The following is an 18,606-nucleotide window of genomic DNA, read 5'->3' on the forward strand; positions in this document are numbered from 1 at the left end:
GCCCCTCCACATTGACCAAGCTTGTTGTTGGAGGAGATTAAATAAACTGCGACTCAAGCTTCAAATTCTGAATCTGTCTCTTTTTTTTGTGCTATGGTCCTGGTTTCCCCCTGTCTCCATCGGAGACAGCACGAGTCCGAATGGTGGATGAAAAATGTTGAAATGACCTGCTGGCTGGTCAAAGATGGAACCCTGTCATGTTTTTATTGTTGTTGTGGAGTTTCTCCACCAGAGGGCAAACTGCTACACCCCTGTTGGCAACGCACATGTTTGTAATGCCACAAGTCAGCCATCAGCTGACCCAAGCGGAGACAGGCGGGGTGGCCCATGGAGATTAAGTGTCTTCATAGTAGGTACCACTATTATCCAGTAAATAATATTACTTAAATATTAATGGAACATAGACTGTGTTTACATAGTGCCTCTCTACCTTTATGGCACCCAGAGTTCATTATCATGTAGCATCTCTCTCTCTCTCTCTCTCTCTCTCTCTCTCTCTCTCTCTCACACTCACACACACACACACACACACACACACACACACACACACACACACACACACACACACACACACACAATGGTGGAGGCTGCCAAGCAAGGCACCAACCTACAGGTTCAGGAGTGGACTTTGACACAGGCACTGAAGGGAGCGGGGATCGACCCAGCGACCCTTTGATGGCTACATGGCCACTTCAGGTTCTGATCCAGAAACATCACCCATCACTCCGTCTGTCTAAGCCTTTGCCTGCTTTTGCTGAAGTAACATGAAGAGTGAGAATATCTTAATTGCATTCATTGTTAAAGCAGTTGTGTTAAAGTCGGTTTATTTAAGGAGCAGTGAGGCAGACGTAGTGAGTAGAAAAACTACAGCCCTCATGCGTCCCTCCCAACTTGGCCTGCTATCCACTGCTACATTAGATTCCTCACAGACAGCTCGAGATGTGTTTACCAGTGGAAAGCTGCTCATGTCACAGGTGCCATTTATGAAATTAAAAACAGGCAAGCACTTCATTCGCCCGCTCCAAACCAATATGGGTCATCGTGATATATAACCAGAAATTGCAGGGTCTGCACCCTTATCATAGCAAACAGGGAGGTATGGGTAAGACAGGCTCTCAGTTAAAGCCCTAAAGCTCTCAGATGGTCACCTGCTGTAGGTAGAGACCGAACCACGAGGCTGCAGATGCACAAGTGGGGACATACTGTAGATGATGTACATCTCTGCAAAACAAACCAACAGAATATCATCTGATATACCATGATCTGCAACCAAATCCTCAACCAGCATTCCAAATCATATATCGGCCAGGCTCTACTCAGAGCGCGCGCGTGTGTGTGTGTGTGTGTGTGTGTGTGTGTGTGTGTGTGTGTGTTCTGGGCGGACTCCCAATCCAGAGCCAATCTCACAGAGCTCCAACTCTGCAGCGCAAATTGGATTCTGGAAGTTTCCATGCCCTGCAGCTGGATGAACAGGATTAAATGTGGAAATCTAAAGCTTTGGATATTTTTAATGCTCCCAACTGTCTTACCGAAGCATAAATTACTGTGTGGATTAATGAAATACATCAGCCTGAATCAAAATGACTTTGGCTGTTCTAAAACCCTGAGCTGAATAACCGCAGCTACTCTTGTGTAGCACTTAGGCAGATGTTTTAGAGCTGGACACAATGTTCAATACTCTGTTTATACACAATAATGGTGGTGCAATGATAATGCATGGAGCAGACTGTGACCTTAGAGGGGTTCAAGCGTGTTCAAGTGACATGGTGCTTGGTACTGCAGTTGACAGGGTAAAGGCCATTCATTAAGGCATCGGGGAAATAAATTGGAGTCTAACACTTTCCTGGTGATTGTTGACACCTGCTAGAAATGTTTCAGGTATGGCAGATTCTAGACAATTCAGTGCCTAAATTATATTCAATAACCACCTCTGGCTTCTGGTTGTAATGTTTTGCCAATGGTTAAAAAAATAAAATAAAATAAATAGAATTCACAACAGGGTCAGGTACCATTTGAACCAATGTCAATACCTGCACCTGGAACCCTTTTGGAGGGAACAAAATAAGTCCAAATCCCTCCATTCCTTGGCGTGCTGCTAAGATGAGCTGCAGCTGCTGCGGTGGCTTTCCTGCTAACAATCTTCAGATTTTTGATATCTATGCATTGCCGTGGCATATTACATTTGCATTTCATATTACAAATATTGAGGAGAGTGTTTGCATGAAGTTTTGTGGAGTTTAACCACAGTCTTTTGCCATGTGTTGGGCTTGAAAATGTTGCGCGTGATCCGTCTGGCTCCAACTCGTACTCTCGATCAATGTGCTTTCACGCAGCGAAACCTGGCAGCGATTGTAACGTGAAGAAAATGCACTTCGTAGCATTGAAATAATTTGATCCGTACCCTTAAAAGTACAATGTTACCAACCTTATTTACTCAAGTCCAAAGTAATATTCTCAGATGTTTTGTTTGCTCCAACTGCACTCTCACATATGGCAGGGAAGAGCTTTCAGTTTGTCTTTTATTGGTTGAAAGACCATCGACCATCAAAATAGTTTCTGATTCAATTTCTGTTCATTGACAAGCAAATTCCACATAATTACTAATAACTGCAATTTCCAAAATTTAAAAAGACCACTTTTTTCCATTACTTGAATTTTGAAACATCTCCTCATCAAGTTTTTTGGGTTTTTTTTTGCTTCGGAAAAACTACAAGCCACCAAACACGAAGAAAAGCTTAGTTTGTGTGCTTCTCTCACATTTTTCAAGAGCTTTTGAGCACAGGAAAGCAGAACATGTCTTACTCAGGTTTCAATTATAGAAAGCAAATGATTACATTTGTTTTTGTAACTGTAGGTTGTACAAGCCTATCTGCTCCAATCTAGCTGTGTACAGTGCCATGTCTGGGTGGTCAGCACTGCTCTCTGTCTTGGCCGTCTTCCCTGGCTGAACAGCTGGGCCTGGTTGTGTGGGCCAGCTCCCCACTCCCCCATTGTTTTGGGTTAGATAATGTTATTCTACAGAGGGCTGGGCCTGCTGCCCACTCATTGCATTAACTGTGGTGTAATACCTCTCCAGCCAACTCGCTGTTCTTTACCATTTGTATCACTCTCACAGCCCACACCCACAAATTAAGAGTATACAAAAATATACAGAAAAATTACGCAGATGTCTTGGTTCTTATTTGCTCTGACAGTCGGAGGAAGGGCTGAGGTGTTTCTTTCTCCAATGCTTTGAACGCTGTGTGAGCTTAGATGGCTATCTATGTAAGGTCGGCTCCAGGGGAAAAATCTGAAAATGGTGATCCTTGGCACAGGAAGGTCTCCCCAGAGTGTGGGAGGGCGAGAGTACACTTAGCATAAATCCATAAACTCTGCCTTCTTTCAAAAGCACAGCGTGAGATATTGTCAAAAGTCTCCTCAAAGAGACAGGATTGCTTGAAAATGGCAGATGAAGCCATCATGGAAATAAATACTGTAATTCTGTCTCTGTTTTTCCCATTCCCACGAAGAACGATGGCATACGGTTCACACACAAGCTAGTCCAAACACAACTTTACTTTGAAAACTTAAACTCAGCTAAAACACCTGTGTAACCCAGTCCTGACCTTCTTCAAACACTTGACAAACGTACATCCGTACAAACTGAGTCAATAGACTCTGTTACAGGGTGAAACAGCCCGTAGTCTCCGTCCTGACAGGTCTCATCTCACTAATCGCTGCACTTTGCAAACAGCCAAAGCTTTATATCAGAAGCCTGAGCACACACTGGTGAGAGTATGTCAATAGGTCTTTATCACCAGCAGTGTGAGGGCAAGAAAATAAGTGATTCAGCATCATCAATGTCACGCTTTGCTCAGGCCTCGTTCAGACTGCAAAGAATCTGATTTCTTTCTCAAATCAGATCTTTTTCTGTCCACAAATCCAACTGACATCAGATTTGTTGTTTCCAGCTGCTGCAGACCTATCCCCAAGACACAAACGGGAGGTGGCCACTATCAGCTGGATCAGATTTACAAGGATCTTTTATATCGTTTCAGCTGTCCACACTGTCAAAATCAACCTGGACACAACCTGAATATCCCAAAGATCCGATTTGGACTGGCAGGTAAGAGACAAAGGCATAACACCCAGCTGAGGCCGTAGCCAACATCATAACGATACAACCCCTGACACACACATACAAACACACTTGCATGTTGCAACAGAACAAGTTGTGTGTTGAGATAGATATTTGATGTTGACTAAGAACTTGACAAAAAAAACAGTGCATCAATAACACCATATATACACATAAAAGATGGGATACAAGATGAATATTGTAGTACATTTAAAAAAAAAAATCATTCCTGAACTGGTTACCAGTCGTTTGAAGTAATCCTAACTTGGGTTCAAGCTTATTTCATTGTTTCCAACTTTATTGCTCTCAAAAGCTGTCATCCAATGAAGACATTTTTCAGTAAATACTCGCGCTAAAATCTCCTCGTCCATATACGAGTGTGTGTAACACAAAGCTGGGAAAAAATTCCTAGAAGGGTTGGGACCACTATCACTGACTGTAACCTGTCAAATAACCATGGTGAGACATGCCGACCCTGACAGTGAGAGGTGAGTGTGAGTGAGTGCAGCTGGTATGTGTGGTATTGCTAGTTTAGAATCTGAGAATTGATACCATTTTAAGTATTAACAATCAATACAGTATGCTTCAATATTTACCTACTTCTGTCGACACAACGCCATCGTACAATGGCGAAATTGTACTTGCAGTCTTCTTTACTGTCAGTGTCAAAACAGTGACATCAGACAACCACTCAATTTTAATCAAGAACTGTAGAAATAAAGAGATAAAAGCAAAATCGCAAGCTATTAAAAAAAAAAAAAACTTGGTGAGTTTGTGTCTAATGGTAACAAAAGCTGGGACTGCATTTACTCTTCTGTTTGGATACTGATACCATTTTCATATCTGTAGTGTAAACATGAAGTCACACCCAGTGGACCGTTAGTTTAGCTTAGCATATTAAGTGGGAACAGAGCGAAACATGTTGGATCCTTCCAACATGAACAAAAGTCTGTCTAACCTCTTGAGCTCCCTAATTAAAACATTAGAGCTCGTTTGTTTAATCTGTCCAAGAAGTGAACTGTTTCAATTACAAGTTGCAGGTTCACTGGGATAATGTGCAAGCACTTCTGAGCAGAGCACAGTAATATCCTAGAGTCCTGATACAGCCAGAGCCAAGCTTGGGGTTCCTGCCAGTTTTATAATATTTGAGCTAAGCTAAGCTAACTGGCTGTATCTTTATTTTAATGTAAAAATACGAACTGGGCATTTATCTTCCCATTTTTCTCTCATTTCCAAGCAAACAAGCAAATTCCTTCAAAATCATACACACATGTACACCCAGCTGCCAATTAATTAGGAACACCTGGATTTAACTAATGCAGTTTCCAGTACAACACAACTGTCCTGGCCTGCAGTTCATCCTCTTTTCATAAGTGTTACATTGATTTTTTTTTTTCAATGAGGTCATAAATTTGTAGTAGTGTTGAACTGTACTTTTGTCAACCCTAATTCATAAAGTCAAGAGATTGCGGAGAGCAGGAACAACAAGTGAAAGGCTGAAAGATCAGAGGTAGACAGGCGAATAAAAGGACAGGAAGAGAGGGAAGGGAAGACGCAGAGAAAAATGAGCAAAATTCTTTGGACACAGCTTTGTTAAAGAAGGTGGAGCATCCAAAAGCCCACTGGAGAATACCGGGGAATTCTGTTTGCTTGCGCTCCGATCCCTCTGAAGACTTCATGGGAACAAACTAAGATCAGCCAAAAAAGAAAGAGGGAAACAAAGCTGGTATTTTCAGAGAAAAGTCTTTCACATTGTATGAAAAACAAATATTTGAACAGATGGAGACATTTTTATGTTGCTTCTCTTGCTGCGTGGAGGTACCGTGGCTTCACAAGCATGGCACAAAATGCCTCATTTGGATTTTACCCTTCAACAACTTGAAAAAACACATAGTTGAGGAGAGTTAGAGATACCAGAGGACGAATATGGTGCAAAGAAGGATGTGGCAGAGGGAGAGAGAAGACGAGAGGAAGTTAGATAGTGAGGAGGATTTGGGATAAGAGAGCCTCCACGTCTGTGAGGGAAACTAAACATTCCTCTATTCACATCATCCACCTAAAAATGTAGATTTATTAAGCTGTGCATCTACATCACTACATGTGGGTCTTTTATGCAGGTTTGAAGTGTTTCCAGCGGCAACACCCAGCTAGTCAACATGTGGTCAAACGCCACCCCCCCCTTCCCAAACACCAAAAGCATCATCAAACACTGGCCCAGAGTCAAGTAAATAAACGGCACTGCAGCATGCCGGGGAGGCTGCAGTGAACATCCCAGACGTGACTCGGGCATAAAAAAGCCAGTGAATACTACAGAATGCAACACTTCACTGGAAAGTTTACATGCAACGGTAATCAGACAAACTTCCACGCTGGCAGGGTGTTTTCTGTGGTTGAGTCATACGTTGACGGTGCAACCCAACAAAACACCTTTCAAACTGGAAACTCAGCATGTTTCTCTGCAAAGGACGCTCGGTGGATGCAGAGCATGACCATAAACTACCATCTGTAGGAGTTAAATGCATCGCCTCCATGGATTTCATCAAAATCTGCTAACTTTTTTCAGAGATATTGACCATTATGTTGAAAAAAGGTCATTTGAATCACAGATCAAGATGATTTCTGAAAGCGGAACCTCAAGGAATTCAAGGGAAATTCATCTATGACACGTCCGGAAAAATGCAGCCAATAACTATATCCTGCCAATCCCCTAAAACAGTCGTCAAGACGTACAGCATGATCACCTCCGAAGGGAATCACTCGCATTAGCTTTCTAGCAAATTCAATCAGAATCTTTCCATGCCTGCATACCTCTGCCCAGCTGATATGATGCCATCAAAACCGGGTCTGAATCAACTCAAAAGTCTGGCTCGATCGTCCTACCAAAATGCCTCACTGTCCATCCACAACTTTCTGAGTTGTCCTATGAACAGACATATCAGGAGGTTACTGTCTGTTTTCATGTAACTCTGAGCACGCTCCATTATCAAAAATGCTATGATAGGACATGTATGAGTCAGGGAGGGAGGGAGCAAGCTTTGGGCATTCATGAAGTAATTTCATTGAAGTTTATTGCCCGCGCCTTCCTCGTACTGTGTCACTTCCAAATACAATACATCTGCATCAATATTTCCAATAACATCATGTGGTGCGGATGATTTTAATAAAGGTTTGGTGGCCTTTAATCTAAAATGGCCTTAAAAGGAAATTCCTGACGTTCCTGACGCTCTACTACCTGTCAGCATCATCTGGAAGTGGGCCAAGAAGCAAAGAGGGATTTATGAGAGGCTGGAAGCCAGACCATGGACTTCCTGAGGCAGCAGGAGGGCTCTCCAGGCCAGGATCATTATTCACTTTCTACTGGGCTTAGCAATGAACGGCCCTTATGCATTAATGACGTATGAAGTAATGACATCAGCACACCAATGACTCCTTTCAGTTAGACTCAAACAAAGGACTTCACGTTCATACTGTGATATAAGAATGTGTATCCATGAAGGGGCTTCTACTGCATAGTGCTATGACACTCATATAGTAGGCCTGTGTTGAATAAGGCAGGCAAAATGAAAGGGTTAAAATGGGTGGTGGGGAAGAGGTGCCTGAGGAATGTGGCACCCAGGCCAAGAGGGATGATGAGGGACACTTACAGGAATCTCTCAATTTCCCGATGAGAGCCGTTTAAGAGTCAGTTTTATCGCAAAGCTCTGGGCTCGCCCTCCTTTAACCCGGGAAGCTTCATTTTCACTGTCCACTCATGCCATAACAATTCACTGAATCACAAAAACAAACAGATTATGACCTTAATCTTCCCTTTCCCTATTTATTTCACATGAGAACCCTGGTGTTTCTGCCACAAAGCCATGAAGAATAATCGTCCTATCAATGTTTTTTCTAGGATTCAACAAACACTGATGAATCTCTGGTTGAGATATAAGAACGTGCACGATTGTGACAGTACATATGCGCCTTTTCCTTTCCTCCCAGCCGTGAGGCGATTCAAGGCTGTTTAAGAAGGCGGCTGATGAAGCGCAGCAGAGCTGTCCTGCAGTCACGCTGAACTGCAGACGTGAGCAGAATACTGAGCGGCTGGAATGACAAGCTGGATGCTCGGAGGAATGTCGAGGCCCTGCCAAGCTAACAGCGCAGCTTCGACTGCCACTCTGAAGAGCAACGACCAAAGATGGTCTTCTGTCTTTCTGCATTAAAAAGACAGCTTCACCTGCAAGTTGATGTTTTTGCTGGCTGTAGCACCATTCTCGAGGGAAATCAGGGCATTTCTAAAGCTGTGAGTGGGACTGGATTCACACAGATCAACTGTCTGTTTAAATGGAGGGAGAACACATTAGAGTAATGGCCTGCCAATCCTAATTTGATCCTTATTCTGTGGAATTATTGAACAGAAGCGGAGAGTAAATGATTTCTATGTTGGTGTTTTTCCTTTTCATCAGTGCAACACCTGAGGTCTCTAATTCTCCCAGAGAAAAGTGATATTTCCACACTTACCCCGGCTGCCATTCTCTTCATCCTACAAGACAAAAGAGAGATAGTAAAAGTAAGACTTTTGCAGTTACTGATGATGATATCACATAAACACGTGAACAAACCAAACCAAGAACAAATATACAAAGACATTACATCAGCAGACTTCAAAAACAGGAAGTACAGATTATTTCTCTTCCTCCTTTATCTTTAAACAACTCCAATCCCCAGCCAGTCATTCATGAGTAAATATGATGCAACACAGCTTCAACTACAAACACCGTATTGCAGGTGCATACTGTGGCAATGTCTACCTGCCATAGTGACCAGGAAACTTCGACCACCAAAAGCTTTTCAATTCATCCTCGAGTTCCCTGTGGACATTTGTGCCAAATCTGTAGAAATCCCCTCAGAGCCTTCCTCAGATATCAAGTGAATAAGAACGGAACAAGAACCCAAAAGCAACATGATAAGTTTGACATGTTAATGATGATTTCAACAACCGTCACATCTCCACAGGAAATAGACTTTCATAACCGTGTGCAATGTCCTTGTATCCCATGACATGACTACTGCCTGGCGGTGAGAACCACCCATAGACATTTAGTACACTCCAAAAGAAACCAAACACTTGATCTCTTTTGGTATCATACCAATTCTTAGCAGACTTATGTGTGCATCAAAACCCACATTGATCCAAAGCAAATCTTATGACAGTTTATATAAAAAGACACATTATAGTCAATGTTTTTTTTTCCATTTCCACAATACATCAAAGCTTAATTTCTATCAGTTCAAATCCACACTCTTACATTAATCCACCTCCCTTGAGCCATACACATGTTCTCCGACACTTGTGAAGCTTTCCTTAAGACTGCCTGACCCTCCTCAAGCTAAACCCAATACCCTCAAACTGCAATTAGTCAAGACCTCCAAACCAAGATCTTAAAAGTAAATACGGTTGAATTAGATGAATGTACAGGGATTTTCCCCCCCCTCCCCTTGCCTGTTGAGGTTATGTAATAGGATGGGAGACCTGGTTAAGGTCTACAGTGAGCATGACTTAACTTCTTAAGATTTACGGTTTTAAGGTTTGAAAATTTCCCAGAATCCCATCTTATGACTGAAAGGCTTCAGAAGACTCAAGATAGCTCGCAAAAATGTATACAAATGTGTTTTTTTGGTCACACAAACGTCTACAAGTTCAAACTATCCTTCCATAGCCCCTCGTTCAGTTTCTCTTTCAACTTCAGCCAACAGAAACAAAAGAGTAAATACATACTACTGTATATATCTCTGTAGGAAATCCTTCTGCACAAGCTGAAGAGGCTGCCAAAATACACTCCAGAGGAAAGTAAACCTACTTATCCTGAATTATCACTCACAAAAACTAGTAGGAGGAAGTCTGTGATAAGCTTTTAGATAGCTAACACATTAAACACACTCTCCTATTTACCTAAAGCCCCATCGTTCTGAGTTGTTCTGTGCCCATTAGGAGGCAGGAGTACTGTAACGTCAGCATTCAAGGGTGGATTGGTACTAATGTTATCCAGAGAGCAACTGGCAGCCGTTCCAGGTGGAACTGTATAAGTCAGAGAGGCTGGATGCCAAATGATATTACAGTTAACCTGCATCAATGTCCTGCACATTAATATAGTGATAATCTAACAATAAGGGAAGGAATCTCCATCCTTGTGCACGTTCTTTGCCTTTCTCATTCGATTTGCTTGACACTTGGTGGGTCTTTTACTGGGGTCCCACATTGTTTGAGAGAGCAGTTCTAATATTTTTTAGACAAATAAAGATGTTTGGGGTCTGTGTATTGTAAAAGCAGCAGCTGAAAATAATAATTCTCGTTTCAATGTTTTCCCTCATTCATTCGCTACAAATCTGATGTTCAATCATCATGGGCACTAAAAACATTCACATTTTATGATTACAATCTGGAGAACTGAGCAGTGGTGGTAAGTTTTGGGCCCTTGACAACGAGGGGGAATAAAAGCAACAATGGAAAGAGGGCGAAACAGTCAAACTCCATTCAGTCCAAACTCAAGAGGACAAGCAGTAATTAAAGACATATTTAGGAGTATTTTTTTTTCTGTTTTATTCTTAAAAAGCTATGTGTGCGCGGTCTGCAAATGCATTTCAGACTCAAAAAATATTCTACCTTAAATCCAGGGTGGCAGGATAGGAAGCATTTCCAGTGCTGGCAGGGAAATGAATAATGCTTCAGGAATGTATCCAACGTATCAATGCTCGATAAAAATGCAGGATCCATATGCAAGTCTAAGAACGAATCTGATGCTACGTAATTTGCTAATCCACTAACATTATCTTTGCATTACCATTTGTTGGCTGGAGCTTGCACAATATCCATTCAGAGTGACGACTGCCGAAGTTGATGATGAAACAAGGTTCTTTGAGCCAGTTCATACGACAATGGTGAAAATAGAAAAAGAACATCTCAAAGCAAAAATAAAATGACTACCTTCAAAAATACCTCCAACTCTTATCACATAATATACCATTTTACTTTCTATGCTTATTTTATTTATTTAATTAATAGGCTCTAGACACGGGCTGCACGGTGGTGCAGTGGTCAGCACTGTGGCCTCACAGCAAGAAGGTTCCGGGTTCGAGTCCCGGCTCGGGCATGGGATCTTTCTATGTGGAGTTTGCATGTTCTCCCTGTTCCTGTGTGGGTTCTCTCTGGTACTCCGGCTTCCTCCCACCGTCCAAAGACATGCAATTGGGGACGAGGCTGATCGATTCTCTAAATTGACCGTAGGTATGAATGTGAGTGTGAATGGTTGTTCGTCTCTGTATGTTGGCCCTGCGATGGACTGGCGACCTGTCCAGGGTGAACCCCACCTCTCGCCCATAGATGCTGGGATAGGCTCCACCCCCCCCCGTGACCCTTAATAGTAAGGAATAAGTGGAAGATGATGATGGATGGATGGCTCTAGACACCATTGGATATGTTGTTTGCGTAGGTTGCAGTGGTAAGACAGAGAGAAGCTATGTCCCGTCACCTTTAGAGAGTTGTGGACAGCGGACTCGGGCGGGTAGACAATGAAGTGTCGTAACGTGAAGCCAAAGCCCTGAGAGGTTCGGCGCAGGTGGAGCGTCTTGGGCCCCGGCCAGGAGAAAGGCTCCTCCTCTTCCCTGGGAGAAGCTGAGGCCGAGGCGTCGCTTTGATCTCGCCCATCCTTCTGCTTGGCCTGAAAAGTGGACAAATACAAAAGAGTGTCAGGTCAGGCTTTTTTTAAACACATGTATTACAGAGACGATAAGCAAATAGCACCATTCACATATGCACTGGAACCTGAACTTATCCAGGCAACACACAGGGGAGCTGTATGTGAGAAGATAAATCAGTTACATTAAACAGGTTTTACTCTACCGCATTATGGAGCGCGTGTGAATGAAGGGGGTGAGAGGGGAGCGTGTTGATGATATTTCTATTATTTGATTGGTAGTAATCCATAAGAGTACAAAGAGGGGGAAAAGAAGATTCGGAGAAAACGAGATTCTGGAACTTCGGTCAGACAGGGATGAGGTGAAAGCAGCAAGTGTTTCATAGAGGAAATAAAAGCACAATGGAGACACAGCTCGTGAAAGATCTTCTGTTTTTTTTTCCTAAAGTCCCTGTGGACATTTGAGCCAAATATGAAGAAATTCCATCAAGGCATTCCTCAGATATCTTGTTAATGAGCAACATGACGCCTCAAGCCCATGGCTGTCATCGGCGCGGGGCAATAAACACGCAAAGAAGAACCATTTTTCTTCCTTTTCACGTAAATCATCATCATCTCATCCACTTGGCTCATGTTTTGAGACCCTTTGGGAGGTCCCAGGTCAGGAACTGCAGCAGTAGAAGATGCATAGCTCCATTATTTAGACATCAAATCTGATTTTGAGTCAGCACACACTTGTAGTACAAATGCCACTTCCATGTATTGACCACTGACACAAACAAAATCCTGTCCCCATACAAGGACTCAGTCCACACCAGCCCTGTTAATTATGTAAAGTGGTTATTTCTAAAAAAAATAAATAAATGGGTTTTTAAAAAGATGAAATTTATCAAGTTGACACGTAAACACATGTAATCCCCTGTTGGCAATTCTTCAGTTATCAGAGGAGGATAGGTTTTTTTTTTCCTGCTGAATAACAAGACCGCTCCAGGTCAAGTAAACAAGAGAACTCATTGTTCGAGATAAGTTGCAAAAAAAAAAAAAAAAAAAAAAAAAAGGGTAAAAACTTTTGCTTGAAAACTCCTCTGAAGAAAAATGGTCTGCTTTTGTTTTGAACAGTCACCCTAAATCTGCGCAATCTGGCGGCCCGTATCAATGACATCAATCAATGACAGTCGAAGATGTAGAAGTTGTATGCATCGAGACATTAACGACTGTAGGAGGCACTTCTGCAATCGCATTGATTCACAATGCAACACTTGTATTCACCATCCACAGCAACATTTTTGCTTCCTCATGACTGATCTGGAAATTTAAACCACAATCACATTTTATTTTAGATCTGGGCACAGACCCTGTATGTACATTACCATCCACAAGAAGCTGATTGTTTGTGCATCAGTTAATATAGAAACATGGCAGTACACTTGCAGGACAATCAGTGCCAGGTGTTCTTAAAAACTGCTGAAATGTCTCCAACGGAGGCCAAAAATGCAGTCAAATTATCATGTTTTTAAACTGCGGTTCAAATCAGAGGGTAGAATATATGTCCAAATAATGAGGATTGTCATTTGAGCCACATTTGCACTGCCCAAAGCTTCACACAGCTATACACGTGGCTTTCATTATTGCACGTTTGGGGCTTTGCAGGGCTATTTGGCGTGTTTGCATGATGACAGACTTATCTTCCACATTCCTACTGTGACTAACACAGGATAAAAACAAGCCTTAAACGCTGGCAGCTCTGGGCTTGCGTAACATTAAATTTATGCCTACATAACACAACACATGCTCGACATCAGCCACAGAACCCTGCTTTTAATTGTTCTTTAACAAAAGCTCTGGACAAGGAGAAAAAAGAAAAACCTGTTTATGCTGACTCGTTCTCAAATGGCAACTGTAACCAAGCAGAAAATACAGTGAGTCACTACATTCGTGACTCTTTTTCCTAAAAATGAGCGCTTGAGATTTTGGAAAAACACACTAACATACGTTTGCACAGAGAGCGATCTTCGAGATTGATTTTTTCCAAAACATTTTTTTCGACGAAAGTGTATGTATACAAATGACCTACTGCGAATGCTCCACTATTAAACTTTGGCCAATATTTTGAAACTGATTCCGCTCAGGTTGATATTATTTGTATAAATGGTGTTAAAATTGGAAATTTGGAAGAAAAAAAAAAGTTTTTCTTAACTTCTGAAACATTCTTAAAAGCCCATGAATGAAATATTCATCGACGTTTTTCATCAATGACGATGCGCAAAGAAAAGCGTTGAACAAACCTCAGCTGATAGAAATATCGCCACTTGGGCTGATACATTTAAAAACTGATTGATTATCTGCTAATATTATTGAGCATCCCTGATTTTTACAGAATCAATGAATCTAAAACCAAATATGTGGTGAGTCCAAACACTGAAATATTAAATTCCCTACTTTCCCATGTATATCAAACTGAGCTAAGCGACCGTTTAAGTTTCGGACTGTGATTTGAAGGAATGGAATATGCCACAGTGGGCACCAGGGGATTGTGAGTGGCAGGTTTTACTAGGTTGGATGTCGAAGGCACGGCCAATCTTGGCCAGCTCTCTACCCCTGCTCCTGGAGGAGTTCATTCTTCTCCCTTCTGGCCCAAGATAAAGGCTCCCCTTGGATAACAAGTCATAGGTTTACATTTTTCCTTGTTCCAAGTGAAATTAACGCCATTGACTTGCTCTGAATCATTGACTGCACTGCTCCACAGCCCTTTATTATGGATACCGTTCCAATGGTTTGCCTTTTTTTTTTTTAAACAAATAAACTCTCTTTCTTTCAGTCTTGGCTGTTTGCTGTAACTAATGTCCTGTGTTGTCCTACAGCAAATTGACTTTCTCAGAGCAGGATAATAAAGTACTTAACTGGTTATGATACAACAACTGGCTCACAGAATATCATGATTTCACAGAACATAATATTACAAAAATTGTTATCAGCTACAATGACTCTTAAAAAAATGAAAACAGAATGGTTTGCGATTCCACTTTGATGGCAAACATGCATTATAATTGAGACTTGAAACATTTCATCATATTCTTATTGGAGTAGCCACAGCCTTCCACATCCCAACAGGCCAAAATACACGCCAACATCTCGCACTTGGTTTACAGTAAAGAGACCAGGTGAAACGTGGCTGGGAACATTGCCACTGTTGACAGAGCATCAAGGATCCAAACTGAAACATTAAAAAAGTAACAGGAAACACGTTCTGTTCAGTGACAGGTGCATGACCGGCAGAGCAGCGAGAAGTCCTGATATATTGCTGGAACAACTCTTATTGCACAGCCCAAGTTACTGTTGACTATTCAGTGCACCTGAATGAAACAGGTAGACAGACCAGTGCTTTCACTGTTAGAAGTTGGTCTCAAGCCCTGACAGGAAATATCTTGATCACTTTCATGGAGAGAGCCACTCTGACGGCTGTCTGAGGAGGGAGACTTGTGTCACATCCATCATCAAATTAATGATGGAGCTGAACCACTGCACCACAGTGCGTGCATTAGCGGTTATTGCTAACACTACTATAATGACTCCGGGGCAAGGAGAGCCTGCCAAGAGTTTCAGCCTAAGCCCAGATCTCTCCACAGGCCCAAAATACATCTTAGGTATGGATCCAAAACAAAGACATTCTCCCCCCATCTTCTACATCCACACTTTTCCTCTCGCCTGTCTGGGAGGAGCAGATGTAGAGGTCTTCTGAGAGAAGGATGGGTGTGGGCTTAGTGGTATGACTGGTGAAATCACCAGTAAGACCCAATGGTACGCTGGAAGCAAGCCACAGCTCACAATGTAACAAAGAGGAGAAGAGCTGACACAGTCCAACTCTGCTGTTTGTTTTTGCTTCATGTTTAGAATTTAATGCTCTATTATGCAATAGCTCCTCTATAGAGGTTGTCATATATTATTCAATAATCCAGCTCGAGAAGCAGCAGTAGGCAGATGCACTGTGGAACCAAACAATAGTGCTGCTATAGGTCTCTATGACTGCCAAGAGATACTGTAAATCTGTAACTCAAGCTCACACAATAATAACCTGATAAGTACTCTTTAATTATGCATGCAATCTGTTCATCAAAAGACTCACCATTATGTACATACTGAGGGTTTGATCTGCATGGTGCCATATGGTACCATAGCCTGGAGGATGGAGTATTTGCATGCCCATTCCTGCTTCATTATGTATACAAGATCTGTAGTTTGGGTGAATTTGAATGTCATTAGTTGTGGACTCAGCTTTTCTCAAAAAGTCTGTTTTTATTAGTTTGTGAGTAACGAGTCAGTCCTGGGCAGCTGACCTCATGGATCTACCTCTTTCCCTCCCTCTCACTTTTCCTTTCCAAACCTCCTTGGCTCCCTGACCACAGACATTTAACATTAGTCACCCTTGTTCACTTTTATCATAGGAAAATATGCCTTTAATTTTTAAGCAGTGAACAAAGACTGGCTTTATTCAGGTTTAGTCAACACAACACAGACTAGCTGAAGGGGCATTTCTATTCTAGAAGATATTCTGAAGCTATAGGGCAGTCATACAGGCACTGCTGGAAAAAGACTATCTCTGACTGAACCCAGCGATTCTGAGACTGACAACAAATGAAACCTAAAACCCAACACACACGGACACATCATAAAAGATATCGGTCAGTGAAACAGGACGACTTTACTGCTGGAGAACAGAATGACGCACAGAAAATTCCTCAGACAGAACAACAAAGTACAGTCGCCCCTAACCTCTCCTCCCTCCAAAGGGCTTCCTATGTAAACCTATATGCATCTGCCAGATACTGATATCGCCTAAATGCATATTTCAGCGGGTCAGGGGATTCCATGATGCATCAGTGCCATACACTTGTCCAGGAATTTGCCATGCACCTTCTCTCCATCTTGCTAATACACAATTCTCCTTACCCTAGATCGGACACAGTTCTTTCTTGAAGCTTCTCGCAGCCGAGCCCAGGACACACTGCGGTTGGGACTTGTGAGCCCAAGTTCCACTTCTCCCCAGTAAGCTTTGGCCAAAAGCTGGAACCAAAGACAATACGGCTCTGACAAGCAGCCGTCAACCCCAGCAAGACGAGCCCAGGGACAACCTCCAGATGACGGGGAGGAAGAGAGGGAGCAGCACCCTTCAGCGTCCACATCCCGTAGGTCAGGGTGGTCCTTCAGAGGAACCGGCTTACAGTCTAGAGGTAGCCCGTTCCTCTGGGCCAGCATGGCATCGCCAAGTCTCAGGTGGTAGAACCAGATGGCAGACCAGATGATCAAAACTGCTCCGGTGTCTTTTGGTTGCTCTTCTCTTCAGGATAGTCTACTGCAAGTTTCTGTCCATCTCGCCCCGTCGTTCTCCCTCAACTGTCTGTTCCGCTCTCAGTTCGGAGAAACAGGGCTGTTCCTCTGGGCGTCCCACAGACACATGATGTTTCCACTCAGCCGAGAGGAGAACACAGCGGCTGAGTGCACTGCAGAAAGCCCGGGCCGACTGACTGACGCACCCACCCACTCACCACACACAACTCCCCTGAAGTATGCGCGCACGCACACACACACATACACTTTCACATACACACCAGGCAGCCTGAAGTGAGTTCTCTTCCTTTCCTGTGTCCTCCATCTCCCTCCCTCTAACTCACCTCTTCCGCTGCCAACCATTAAAAGCTGGCCAACTCACACAAACAGACGCACGTGTCTTGAAGCTGATTAATAAAAAATGAGAAGGGTGAGGTAGTGAAGTGAAACGTAAGACATATTTTTGAAGTTTTTAGCACAGAGAGCACATGCTACAGGGACAACTTGTTCAAGAATGAAACAACTCCTATAACTTTGCATGCTTGTGACTCATGTGGCAACTACGTAACACCTCAGTGGCAGGCAGGCAGGGTACATTAACACTCAATTACTGTGTGTTTACCTTTCATAATTAGCTTTAATGATGGGTGTTGGAAAAAAAAATTGGGTGATATATTGAGGATAGAATATCATAGAATGAAGCAAGTCTCAGGGAGGTTGGAGGATGAGATGACAGTTATGGTCCCCAGTGGAGTTTTTGACCACTTACAGGTCCCAGTGAGCAATGCCATTAACATTCCTGCCACTGGCTTCACGCTGTCCTGCTGTTTGACAGTTGACTGTAGGCTGCTGGCAAGCAAACAAGTGTACGCACACAACGTAGGATTTAAAATATCAAAGAGAAACAGCTGTGTAAATGTTTTATGAGGTAGGAAATGTGTTAGACTTCAAGGATAGTTTACTTTGTTCCAAAGGAAACTCTACTGCGCAGCTTTAATATGGCAAATTTTGGAGATAATGAGCTATCTGCACCTTTGATACGCTTGGTTGTAGAAGGGCATTGTGTACAATCCTGCAAATCAAAGTAAAGCCCCACTGTCAGGAATTATTGCTTTTGTGGGATTTTTATATCAATGTGATGAAGCACCCTCATTTTTCAGGTACTTCAAGCCGTAGATTTCGTGAGAGGGAGGAGATACTTTTTTTTTTTTTTTTTAGCAGTATGAAAGTACATCTGTGGAAGATTCTTGCTCATCCACACAGGTGTTTCCCATCAAGTTGCCTGATCAAACCTCATCTCTCAACACAGAGTACAGATGGTTCTTGAACGACAGTTCCCTCAGACTCGTTAGTTTTGATGCATCTGTTAAAATGGGAAAATTTAACTCACTTTCAGGTCGTGCTGAATCCCAACCATGGCTCCAACAAGGGCTGGGCGGTATGGACGGGAATTTATATCACAGTTTAATTTTACAGACAGTAAGGGTATAC

The 18,606-nt window shown here is 42.6% G+C and overlaps 1 protein-coding gene across 4 annotated transcripts in view; it reads right to left on the reverse strand.

Annotated features, from left to right (window-relative positions):
* arhgap21a (Rho GTPase activating protein 21a) overlaps positions 1-18,606 on the reverse strand; it is a 79,039-nt gene that overhangs the window by 24,209 nt on the left and 36,224 nt on the right. For 2 of the 4 annotated variants that reach the window (XM_086190752.1, XM_086190750.1), the window contains exons 1-3: positions 16,738-17,239; positions 11,626-11,814; positions 8,618-8,639 (exon numbers count right to left, since the gene is read on the reverse strand). In XM_086190752.1, coding sequence (XP_086046878.1) covers positions 8,618-8,639; positions 11,626-11,814; positions 16,738-17,043 — 517 coding nt within the window. In that variant the 5' untranslated portion in view covers positions 17,044-17,239. Of the gene's footprint in view, positions 1-8,617; positions 8,640-11,625; positions 11,815-16,737; positions 17,240-18,606 lie in introns of those variants that run through there. The other 2 variants (XM_086190754.1, XM_086190753.1) reach the window with 1 other exon arrangement.

This window comes from Aulostomus chinensis, chromosome 21 (assembly GCF_037954235.1).
Source record: "Aulostomus chinensis isolate RoL2024-O1b breed Wild chromosome 21, RoL_Achi_v1.0, whole genome shotgun sequence".
Classification (NCBI taxonomy): Eukaryota; Metazoa; Chordata; class Actinopteri; order Syngnathiformes; family Aulostomidae; genus Aulostomus; species Aulostomus chinensis.